General features: G+C 48.1%; 2 protein-coding genes and 2 non-coding genes across 5 annotated transcripts in view; 3 read left to right on the top strand and 1 right to left on the bottom strand.

Annotated features, from left to right (window-relative positions):
* The first annotated feature begins 212 nt into the window (after positions 1-212).
* nop56 (NOP56 ribonucleoprotein homolog) lies at positions 213-8,805 on the top strand. The gene is made up of 12 exons (XM_072256838.1): positions 213-296; positions 477-566; positions 1,783-1,897; positions 3,434-3,601; positions 4,044-4,242; positions 4,845-5,032; positions 5,489-5,640; positions 6,239-6,339; positions 7,399-7,547; positions 7,731-7,852; positions 8,077-8,235; positions 8,321-8,805. Exons 1-12 carry the CDS (start codon positions 294-296, stop codon positions 8,546-8,548), a joined length of 1,674 nt encoding a protein of 557 aa, XP_072112939.1. The 5' UTR covers positions 213-293; the 3' UTR covers positions 8,549-8,805.
* Positions 4,623-4,759, top strand: LOC140197140 (small nucleolar RNA SNORA51). The gene has a single exon (XR_011885859.1). It is a non-coding gene; the product is annotated as a small nucleolar RNA SNORA51 (small nucleolar RNA).
* LOC140197136 (small nucleolar RNA SNORD57) lies at positions 7,907-7,975 on the top strand. Its single transcript, XR_011885855.1, has one exon. It is a non-coding gene; the product is annotated as a small nucleolar RNA SNORD57 (small nucleolar RNA).
* Positions 8,806-11,212: 2,407 nt separating the features above from the next.
* The window catches only part of idh3b (isocitrate dehydrogenase (NAD(+)) 3 non-catalytic subunit beta), a 44,362-nt gene continuing 43,693 nt past the window's right edge, over positions 11,213-11,881 (bottom strand). Inside the window, exon 12 of one of the 2 annotated variants that reach the window (XM_072256840.1) lies at positions 11,213-11,389. In XM_072256840.1, coding sequence (XP_072112941.1) covers positions 11,312-11,389 — 78 coding nt within the window. In that variant the 3' untranslated portion in view covers positions 11,213-11,311. The remainder of the gene's footprint in view (positions 11,390-11,881) is intronic. The other variant, XR_011885831.1, reaches the window with a different exon arrangement.

Genomic DNA, 11,881 nt, shown 5'->3' with positions numbered 1-11,881 from the left:
TGGATGTTTTGGACCATCTGTTTAGATATATAAGAACGCATAATATCTGCCTGTCAGATATAGCTGAACTACCGGTCCGTCTTCAGGCGCCACCCCGCCCCCACCCGGTTGCGCGGGATCCATCCAGAGCGCGGCGTTTGAAAGTCCCGCTCAGCCGCCTACTCTATGCTAATTAGCCTGTGTTGGGCAGCCAGTCAGAGCCCGCTTTGGTACGAGGTGGGCCGGTATAAGATGCTGCGTCACGCGGTGCCGAGCCTCAGTCGGAGCGGGAGGTTGTTGAGTGTGGCGGCGTCATGGTGAGCAGGCCTGGGTCATGGCGCCGTGAGGGAGTCGGGCATGGGAGAGGCGAGCGCGGGCCGGGTTAGGCCTCGGGCTGTGGGGAGGGGTTGGGGGGGAGTGAGGAGCGGCGCGGCCAGCTGGGGTCTCCGGGGTCAAGTGCGTGGCCGCCCCCTGACGCTGTTTCTGCCACCCTGCAGGTGCTGCTGCATGTGTTGTTCGAGCACGCCGCCGGCTACGCGCTGCTGGCGGTGAAGGAGGTGGAGGAGATCGGCCTGCTGCTGCCTCAGGTGAGGATATCGCTATCGATCGGCCGGCCTGCAGGCATCTCTCCCCTCCCCCCCACCAGGGCCGCAGCCACCACGTGTGGGGCCTGGACTACAGGCCGCCCTCTCCCGCAGTACGCACGCTGAATTCCTCCTGACCCTTTCGTTTCTCGTCCGGACGTGCCGCCAAACTTGGCGGATGTTCTCGTCACGTACACACTTACCCGCTTACTAATTTCCTTTATGTCTCAGCTTCATGCTCTTTGGGAACTTCCATCCCCTTTATATGTGCTATACCCGTTATATTTTGTTTACGTCCATTTTAGGCTTGCGGCGTCAGACTGCTGTGTTCAATATTAACATTGCAATCCGGTTTTTGATGCTTAAAACGTAAATCCGACTTAGTTACAGATTTAATATGTCGTGAAATTTGGAGGCAGAAATGCAAAAGCGTAAAATTACTGAAAAAGTGATGAAGATGTACAATTTATCTTTTGATTGTCTATCTTGTGTGTGCTTCTTCATTGATTCTGTTGTGTTTTTGTATTTTAATTACATACTATAAAAATAAGTTTACTTTAAACTTTAGGTTTCACTGGGTTGGGGTCACATTTTGGCTCATGGGATCTGTGTGGGAATGAGCTAATGTTGGATTTTATTTCTGAATTGTTGAGCTCTTTGAACATGGTCACCTCACTACAGGAAGGATGTGGAAGCCATAGAAAGGGTGCAGAGGAGATTTACAAGGATGTTGCCTGGTTTGGAGAGCATGCCTTGTGAAAACAGGTTGAGTGAATTTGGCTTTTTCTCCTTGGAGCGACAGAGGATGAGAGGTGACCTGATAGAGGTGTATAAGATAATGAGAGGCATTGATTGTGTGGATAGAGGCTTTTTTCCAGGGGTGAAACGGCTAGCACGAGATGGCATAGTTTTAATGCTTGGAAGTAGGTACTGAAGAGATGTTGGGGTAAATTCTTTTTATGCAGAGAGTGGTGAGTGCATGGAATGGGCTGCCGGCAGCAGTGGTGGAGGCAGATACGATAGGGTCTTTTAAGAGACTCCTGGATAGGTACATGGAGCTTAGAAAAATAGAGGGCTATGTATAAGCCTAGGTAATTTTTAAGGTAAAGACATGTGGACATGTTTGGCACAGCTTTGTGGGCTGAAGTACCTGTATTGTGCTGTAGGTTTTCTGTTTCTATGGCCATGGTGTACCTATCATGTAGTTTCTGCCTGACAGGTGGAGGAGGGCATTGTGTCCATTGGGAAGTTCAACAACATAGTTAAACTGGTGGCGTTCTCGCCGTTTAAATCTGCGCAGAGTGCCCTGGAGAACATCAATGCTGTTTCTGAAGGTGAGTGTTTCAAATGCGGTAATGGGTTAACTCCAGTGAGTGAGCTGCTCACTATCTCCAACATGTGCTTATATCCCCTGGCATGTACATCAACAGCCAATCCACCCAGGGGTGTAGCCAGCAGGTGTCGCCATGCCAACATGACATGCCCACCACACCATGTTCAGCAGAGCACAACAGCAAACAAGTCCCCATGTGAACAGACCTCCCAACATGTCAAGGGTTTGATATCCAGGCTTCTGATTTATTCCCAAGGTGTGGGTGTTGTGGCAATCCATGCAACACAAAATTCCGGAGGGACTCGGTAGGTCAGGTAGCTTCTATGGAAAAGAAGTAGTGCACTTGTACATTTAGCTCACTCAGTGTTATTCTTATCCTGAGCAGAATAAACATAATACTTAATGTCACAAATTAAAAAAAAATCTGCAGATGTTGGGAATCAAAGCACTTTCTGTTGTACATCTCTTCTCCCTCCCCACACACACATCACCTGCTTTCCATAGGGATCACTCCCTAAGTGACACCCTTGTCTATTCATCCCTCCCCACTGATCTCCCCCAGCACTTATCCTTACATGTGGAACAAATGCTACACCTGCCCCTACGTCGTCTCCTCCCTCACTACCATTCAGGGCCCCAGTCTTTCCAAGTGAGGCAACACTTCACCTGCGAGTCTGTTGGTCATACACTCTGCTCCCAGTGTGGCCTCTGTATATTAATGAGACTGCTTCGCTGAGCACCTACACTGTCTGCCCAATAAAAGCAGGATCTCCGGGTGGACACCCATTTTAATTCCACTTCCTATTCCCCTTCTGATATGTCCATCCATCACTGTCAGGCCACACGATGGCATGAACATCGATTTCTCGAACTTCTGGTAGTTCCCAATCCCAACCTTGACCATTCCCTCTCCCCTTGTCTGCCTGCCCATCACTTGCCTCTGGTGCCCCACCCCTCTTTCTTTCATGCCTTCTGTCCTCTCCTATCAGACTCCCCCTTCTCCAGCCTTGTGTCTCTTTCACCAATCAACTTGGTGAACCCTTCAGGTTTCACCCATCACCTTGTGTTTCTTCCCCCCCCCCCCCCCACCCATCTTCTCTAGTTCTGCTGAAGGGTCTCAGCCAGAAATGTCGACGACTTTTCTATAGATGCTGCCTGGCCTGCTCAAGTTACTCCAGTATTTTGTCTTGATAATATTCCAAGTATCGAGTTCAGCTGTAGAGTGACTAGCAGCAAGCTGGGTGAGGAGGGGTGTAGGAGTACAGTTTGTTTGGCTGGTAATTGGTTGCAGCAGCTCTCAGTTTGCAGTGACTTTTCCTGGCTGGCTGAGTTGCTTTCAATGCTTGGTCTGGGGTGGAGAGTTCGTGGGGACTGGCATTGGGCATTCCTCAGTGCGATGATGACTCATTAATCAAATCTGTCAATCCACTGACTTCCAGTGAAGTGAACCAGTGAGACTGAGCACTGCAGCGAGCAACGCATCTCCCTCCCCTACTCCAGCTCTGCTCCCCTCAAACTGCAACTTGCTCCCTCCCAGGTATCGTTCATGAGGACATGAGGCTGCTGTTGGAGACCAACATGCCGGCTTCCAGCAAGAAAAGGAAGGTGATGCTTGGCGTGGGCGATCAGAAGCTGGGAGCGGCCATCCAGGAAGAGCTTGGCATCCAGTGCCAAGCAGGAGGGGTGGTGGCCGAGATACTTCGTGGTGAGTCACCTGATGAAACAAGATAAGAGGCATAATAGACAGCAGGATGTAATGGGGCATAATTTTAATGTGATTAGAGGAGCAGAAGGGTGATAGCAGAGTATCTGGAATGCCCTGCCAGGGGTGATGGTAGAGGCAAATACATTAGAGATGATTAGAGACTTGGAAAGGCACATGGATAGAAAAATCGAGGCTGTGTGGGAGTGAAGAGATTGATCTTGCAGTAAGTTTAATGATTAGTACAAGATCTTGGGCTGAAGGGTGTGTACCGTGCTTACTCTATCTGCCTGATCTTGCCACCCTGAGTGCATAATGCCAATCTGTTAGGCCATTAGATAATGGGGTGAGAGTGTCTCCCTGTTGCCTGGTTGGTGTTGTGAGGGGTCTTCTGTTGGTGTGTTAACCTCTCCTGATTCACTGGTTCTCCACTGTTTTGGTCTAGGTGTCCGCCTGCATTTCCATTCCCTGATCCAGGGCCTGACTGCACTCTCCGCTGCCAAGGCCCAGTTGGGGTTGGGCCACAGCTACTCGCGTGCCAAGGTCAAGTTCAATGTCAATCGGGTTGATAATATGATCATTCAGTCCATCAGCCTGTTGGACCAACTGGACAAGGACATAAACACTTTTTCCATGAGGGTCAGGTAATTCAGCAATTCTCCATGAGGGTCAGGTACCCGCAGGCTTGGCCAATAATTAGCGTATTTTAGAATCTCATTGTAGGAAGGATGTGGAAGCTGTTGGGAGTTCAGGAGATTTATCAGGGTGCTGACTGTATTAGAGAGCATGTTTTGAAAGGTTGAGCGAGCCCAAGCTTTTCTCTTTGGAACAAAAAAGAAAGATTGCCTTTAAACTTGCCCAACATGATCACCCCCCCCCCCCCCCCCGAACATTAAGCGCGTGTCCTCTGGTGTTTGATGTAATAAAAGTGCTATCCATCCGCCCTGATTGTTGGATGTGTATTGAATTGCCGGCACCCATGGGAAAAGGTAGGGGTGAGTGACCAGGAGCTTTTGAGGTACTGGATCTCTCCAAGCTTACCACAGGCTCTGCTCTCGTTTGGACAGCCTGTACAGGAAGGGGAGGCAGAGCAAGATCCCTGTTACACCCCAGTCCGGCTCTTCCTGTGGCCTGGGCTGGATTGTTGTCAGGGAGACACAGATTGCTGGCTTTGGCAGGCTGTGCTGCACATTGAGGATGGGGATTGCCTGCTCTGCTATATCCTGACATTCTCTCATCCTTGCAGAGAGTGGTATGGCTACCATTTCCCAGAGCTCATCAAGATTGTGGGTGAAAACTACACCTACTGCCGGTTGGCAAAGCTGATCGGAAACAGGAAGGAGCTTAACGAGGAGAGTCTGCCGGCGCTGGAGGAGATTGTGATGGATAGTGCCAAGGCCCAGGCCATCCTGGATGCATCGCGCAGCTCCATGGGTAAGTGGGTGATGGGCTCTAGACTGTGGGGTGGGGTCTGGAAAAGGGATAATCTAAAGGCAATGCTCTGCCATTTGTGGAGCAGCTAGTTATTTGCTCCTGGGTTAGTCGTTCCCCTCTGCCCCATGATAAGGGTGCTGGGTAACTCCACAATATGAGGTGCCTTCAGCTTCAATTCAGTTCAGTTTGGTTATGGATAGGACAAGCGTAGAGGGATATGGGCTAAACATTGGCAATTCGGACCTGCTTGGCTGGGAATGGCACAGACCAGTTGGGCCAAACGGCATGTTCCTATATACTGCCTGACGTGACCACGACCACATGTGCTGGAGGGGGCCTAATGTTTTCAACATAGGGCATTAATTTAAAGCATTTACCTATACTTCAGTAGTTGCACAGCTTGGGTTTGTTGTCCTGGTTCCAAGATGTCTGTCTATAATTACTCTCCTGTTGCAGGAATGGATATCTCTCCCATTGATCTCATTAACATCGAGAGCTTCTCAAACAGAGTGGTCTCTCTTGCGGAATACAGGAAAACTCTCCAGGAATATCTGCGTTCCAAGATGAACCAGGTGGCACCGAACCTGGCCACGCTCATTGGAGAGGTGGTAAGTGTCTGGTGTTTTGTCTCCCAGCAGCTTAGTGCTCAAAATATGCTTGCCTCTGCTGGGATATTCCTGTCAGGCCTCCAGCAGGTCATAGAGCACCTGGTCATAGAGCGGGAAGATTCCCAGATTCACTTAGAGTAAGTGTTGTCATGGCCACAGATGGCACAGTGATTAGATTACCTTTATTTGTCACGTGTAGTCTGTCGCAGTGCATTCACTGTGTTTTGATGTACACGTGACAAATAAAGGTAATCTAATCACTGTGCCATCTGTGGCCATGACAACACTTACTCTATATATGGGGAGAACGTAAAAGTTGTTAAACGGCTGCTATGCTAATGTGCTAGCAGTCAGTATTCCTGGGGTGAGAGTTTCTGGGCAGACAATCTGCTCTTTTGTTCAGTAAGTCACGTGACTTCCGGTGGCAAGGACGAGAAGGGTGCTGAATCTCAGAAAATAAATTCTAAACTAGAAAAAGAAATAGCAAGGAATTAAAATGGATGGCGTCAGACAAAAATTAAGGGAGATTAATTGATAAAAAGAACAAAGCTGATTCTGGTATTTGCTTGCAGTTTAAGTTGTGGTTTTCTCCCTGCAGGTTGGAGCTCGTCTGATCTCGCACGCAGGCAGCCTGACTAATCTGGCCAAATACCCGGCCTCTACAGTACAGATCCTGGGAGCAGAGAAAGCTCTGTTCAGGTACAACTGCAGGGTGGCTGTGATGATGGCAGCAGACTGGGAGTCCTTGTTGATGCACTGTCCGCAGTGTGTGTGATACCAGACCCCAGGCTCTGAGCAGCCACCACTTTGCTTCATTATGGTGCAGTGTGCATGTCTGTTCAGGGGTTTGGCAGGTATTTTGTCTTTCTGTCACGTTCCTCCAGTCTTGTTCTAATTGTTATCTTTAAAGTGGTGGTCCCCTGTGTTCTCCCATGACATACTCAATGGGCTGAATAGTGCAGCTGACTCTTGGGGTATTTAGTCAGTACCAGTTCCCTGTAACCCATTACAACATAGACCAGTACAGCACAGTGTGCTGAAGCAGTTAAATTAGTGATCAAACAAGCCATATACTTACATTTCCATCACATTCATGTGCCTGTCTGAGTATCTCATCTTTCTGCCTCTGCCATCACCCCAGCCACTCTTGTCATGCCCATTTACTACCTCCCACTAGTCTTCAGACAGTAACTAAACTGTCCATGCTTTTGGACTTGGGAGCAAAATTAGGCGAATCAGCCCATTTCATCATGGCTGATTTGTTGTCCTCAACCGCATTCTCCTATCTCCCTGTAACCTTCGATGGCCAGTGACTTGATCTCTACAACTGTTAATGGTAGTGAATTTCAGACTAACTACCCCCTGGCTAAAAAAATTCCTCATCTGTTCTAAGGCAGCGCCTGTGTTCTGAGGCTGTGCCCATTGGTCCTGACTGTGCCACTACAGGAAAAATTTCCCTCCACATCTGCTCTGCTCCTTTCAATAATGGATTTTGATGAGATTATTCTCTCTTCTCCCCCCCCCCCCTCCCCCCACCCCCCAAAACAGCATCAGGCCCAGAGCCATCAAATGCTTCTTGTTCACGGGAAGCTGGAAGCCCTGGGAGAGCTGTCAACTACCTAAGGCTCAGGACCAGATGTGGGTCTCAGCAGCTCACCTATTGTTGGAATAATTGCTCATTGGTATGGCAGAGGGTTCCGGTCCTTGTGGTGAATGGAGTTGTGTTTTAACCTTTGCTTCCATTTTTGCGGACTGCAGGGCCCTGAAGACGAGGAGCAACACTCCCAAGTACGGTCTGATCTTCCACTCCACCTTCATTGGCAGAGCAGCTGCTAAAAACAAGGGCCGTATCTCGCGTTACTTGGCTAACAAATGTACGATTGCTTCCAGGATTGACTGCTTCTCAGGTGAGTGGGTGTGGGGAGGTGTCTGCTGGTCCACTCCAGGCAGCTGCAGTGATGCTCTATTTTTCGTCAACAGCATCTCACTGCTGTGAATGTTGACAGCTACCTTCTGAGCAGAGTGGTGTGCTGTGTAGGGTTCCTTTGGTTCCCGGTGTTAGTCCATCACACTTGTCTAACTTTTCACAGAGGTCCCCACTAACGTGTTTGGAGACAAGCTGCGAGACCAGGTTGAAGAGCGGCTGGCGTTCTATGAAACGGGAGAGGCTCCTCGCAAGAATATTGATGTCATGAAGGAGGCTGCTGCTGAGGTGGGTGTCAGAGCAAGCTGTGTGTTTAGTGTGCCTTGTCCTGGGCAGATCTGATGGAGGTGATGTGACATTACCCACCTGACTAACACTGGAGGGAAAAGACTGATTTAATGAGACTGATCCGATTGGGTCTGTTTGGTTTGGTGATTCCACCAGGGCTGCTGGTGTGTGTTACCTGGCCCTCCCTGCCACAGCAGTACTCACCAGCAGTTGTCTCCTTGCAGGCAGCGGAGGTGACAGCACAACTGAAACGTAAAATGGAGAAGAAAGAGAAAAGGAGGAAGAAGAGGGAGAAACGAGCGCTGGAAGCTGCAGCAGCGGAGAGGGAGCTGGCTGAGGAGGACCAGGAGCCGCCTGAGAAGAGGGTTAAAATAGAGAATGAGGTAAGGATCTGACTGAGTAGAGGGTTAAAACGGAGAGCACGACCTGCATGTCTTCTAACTCAAACACTCTTGGGACTTCCTGCAGGTTGGAGACACAGAGCTGGTGAAGAAGAAGAAAAAGAAAAAGAAGGTGGAGATGCAGATTGAGGAAGAACCAACAGTGGACAGTGTGACAAATGGGGTGCAGGAGACTCCAGCCAAGAAAAAGCATCGCCAGCTTCTTGAGGCTGAGACACCAGAGGTCCCGGTTCTGGATGGTAAAAAGAAAAAGAAGAAGAAACACAAAGGTGGGGAAGAAGCCTCTCCCCTGTGACCTTTGGCTGCTGGAGCCACCTGACCTGCGAAGTTGTCCCAGTGGGTTTGGTCTTCGTGGACCTGGTCCCCTTGGTGAGGAAGACCCATTGCTGAGCCTCTTCCTTCACCAGTGTCTGGCAGCTCTCTTGTCACTGCTGTCAGCTCACAGGTGCCACTCAGATTACAGCAGTCATGTATTTGGCCTCTGGAGAGAGTGGGTTGCAGCCTTGTCTGCCTTGTAAATATGTAAAGACAATAAAACTCCAAACTCTTTCAGACTGAGTTCACTGGTGTAAGTTGTATACAGCCACAGGGTACCTGCGTGGATCAGGACAGTTCATCTCTGCCTGTAGCCCAATCCACGGCAGCAGCTCTGCCACTGAAGGCTGACAGTGGAATATTGCATTGGAGGGAAGCCCTGTGATAACTGGGAATGAATGGTAATTGCCACTACTCCTTCCCACTGGGAATACTTGGATTTTTTTTATGCCTATTGAGATAATTCAGTCCTCAGCCTGTGACTGGAGTAGATATGGGTTGCATCCCCTCAATGCCAGTCTTTGCAAGTGGGTGTCTGGAACTGCAATACTCCTGGAGTGTTCAGAACAATGCTTTAATAGTTCACCTGTGCTGCAAGCCTAGTGATTTTAATTGTGCTGCTACAGACAACCCATTCTCCTACACAAACATAGACCAGTGTGGCACATGAATGGGCTGTTTTGCCTAGTGTTGTGCTAAACCAACTTAGTAATCAAATGCCAACTAATCTCTGCCTACATAATGTCTATCCTTCCATTTCCTCCCATTCATGTGCTGATCTAAATGTCTACCACTACCACCTGCCACTGTCCCAGGCACCCACCATGTTATTTAAAACCTTGCTTCTCACATCTATAATTTTCCCCACTCATCTTAAATGCATGCCCTCTGGTATCCAGAACTGCATGCAATATTCCAGATGTGGCTTAATGAGTTTTATAGGGTTTTGCAACAGAACTTCCTGACTTTTGAATGATGTCTTGCATATTAATCACCCTATCCACCTGTGTAGCCATGTTCTGGTAGCTATGAACCTCTGCACATCTCCACTTAAGGGCAAGGCCCTAGTGTAGTTTCATTTCACAGTTGACACCAGGTTATTTCTCCACCCACAACTAATCTACATTCTTTGCCAGTCTAATGCTGCTGGACCAGACAGCATCAGCCCCAGGGTACTGAAGGTCTGCGAGCCAGCTGTCTGGTATTTTGCAGCACCTTTACAAGTCTTGAGTCAGGATAAGATACCAGTGCTATGAATGACTTTTGTGTTTGGTGTCTGTACCCAAGGAAATGCCACCTGAACTTAATGACTACAGACAAATTGCCCTCAGTGTTGGAGAGGCTGGTCCTGACTTGCCTAGAACTACAGGTGAGATCTTCATTAAACCCTTGACATTTTGCCTACCAACCTTCTGTGAGAGTGGACTCACTCCCACCTGGATGATGCTGGTGGCATTGAGAATCGCATTTTTTTGATTTCTCGCACCTTAAATACAATCCAGCCACTATGTGAGAAGCTGAATTACTGACTAGCTGACAGATAGACCCCAGTTTGTACAGCTGGGTAGTTCTGTCTGAGAAGGAGGAAGGGACGGGACTGACCTGTTTGCATTTCTGTTCACACTCTACGTAAAGATCAGAGTCTCCTGCAGTGGTTGGGGGGAAATTGCTGCTGAATGTGGCCAAAACCAGGGAGATTTTAGGATGAAGAGGACATTTTGGGAGAAGTGGTTGTGTTGGTGGAAGAGTACCTGGACACCAGACTTGACTACACCAAGGCTGTCCACAAGAAGGGGATGCTGGAGATCTTTTGCAGCATGTACAGCTGCCTCTGCGGCTTTACTTTGGGGGAGTGGTGCTGGTGATGCCAAAAGGCTGGATCAGTCCTTGGCTAAAAACCAAACATGACACAATCTGCAGATGCTGGAGGAGCTGAGTGGGCCAGGCAGCAGCTATGGAAAGCTGTGTTGCTTGTCTAAAACATGGACTCGAGCTAGTGGTGGAGTGGTCAGTAGGCCATGGAAAGGATATGCCTGATTGTCCAGTAGTGGAGCACCCTTTCGAACAGACTCATTTAACTCTGCTGTCACAAGGATTGTTGCAAAAAACCTTTCCTACCAAATGTAGTGAGTATATTCAACAATTCATCTCTACAACAGGAGAACACACACAGTACAATATCATACATTATTGCACATTGGTAAATTGTGTATATTCTGTACTTTATTGATAGTTAATATATTTGTTTTTAAATGCTGTAAAATAATTTCCCACTCATGATCGATAAGTACTCCGTGTTAATAAAAATGTCTGCAAACTTTATAAGGGCATTGAAGGTTACTGGATGATGATCAAAAATCTATTGGTCTTTGCTTTAAATATACTCACACCCAATGCTCTCTGAGAATGAATCATGTAGATTCACCACCTGCAGTTTAAAATTCATCTATGTTCCAAGGGTGCATAGATTCAACTATAGGAAACATGCACACCCTCAAGATCTTTCAATATTTGATGGATTACAATGAAATCTCCGTCATTCTTCTGAACTCCCAAGTACAGCCCAAGCCATTCCCAGAATCCGATGGTGAGAATAAGGAGCTTAAGCTACTACAGATTAACAAAATTCACACATACACCAGTATGATTAATTCAATTTAATAACACCACAGATGTGTGGACCGGGCAGCACTAAAACTAATGGGTAGGCTTGAGAGTCTGGTGGATCTCGGCTCCTCTGCGTTCAGGTGCCAAGGTTGGTGATCACAGCTGCTGTGAATTCTGCTGAAGTTGAGTATCCGCCCATGTCAGCAGTCCGGACCTGAGAAAGAGAATCTAGTTGAAGGCTGTTAACAGTCTGCTATCAGTGAGGGTTACAGCAGCACTGGTCAGAGAAAGCTTAATAGACCCACCTTTCCCATTCTGGTCCATCCACAACTTCAACATTTACCCTTAAGGCAGTTATGCATAGGTGCACATGCTGGGAGACTACCATCACTGGAGATGTAGACATTGTTTTATTTAATCAGTCAGCATCAAATGTTATGGGGGGAGGGAGGGGTTGAGAGGGATAATAAATCAGCCATAACAGAAATGGCCCAATTCTCCTAAGTCTTATAAGCAAAGCTGCTTTAATGAGGGCCACGGATAATTCTTCCATTCCCAATACCTGTTGCCAATGGAGCAAGGAAGCTTTGCACGCACCGTTTACAAACATACTGTCTGACTTTGTAGAAAAAATTCAATTCCTTGCCCCAAAGACCCATTAATCTTTCTCATCGAGGACGTATGACTTCTTCCCGCGCATTGGGGA

The sequence above is a fragment of the Mobula birostris genome, chromosome 4, assembly GCF_030028105.1.
Source record: "Mobula birostris isolate sMobBir1 chromosome 4, sMobBir1.hap1, whole genome shotgun sequence".
Classification (NCBI taxonomy): domain Eukaryota; kingdom Metazoa; phylum Chordata; class Chondrichthyes; order Myliobatiformes; family Myliobatidae; genus Mobula; species Mobula birostris.
The sequence above is the reverse complement of the archived record's forward strand: the minus strand, read 5'-3'. Positions and strand labels throughout refer to the sequence as shown.

Excerpts from the sequence above, each read along its gene's own strand:
- nop56 (XM_072256838.1), top strand. Across the intron at positions 7,548-7,730 it reads CAGGATTGACTGCTTCTCAG|AGGTCCCCACTAACGTGTTT; the intron begins GTGAGTGGGTGT and ends AACTTTTCACAG. Across the intron at positions 7,853-8,076 it reads TGAAGGAGGCTGCTGCTGAG|GCAGCGGAGGTGACAGCACA; the intron begins GTGGGTGTCAGA and ends GTCTCCTTGCAG.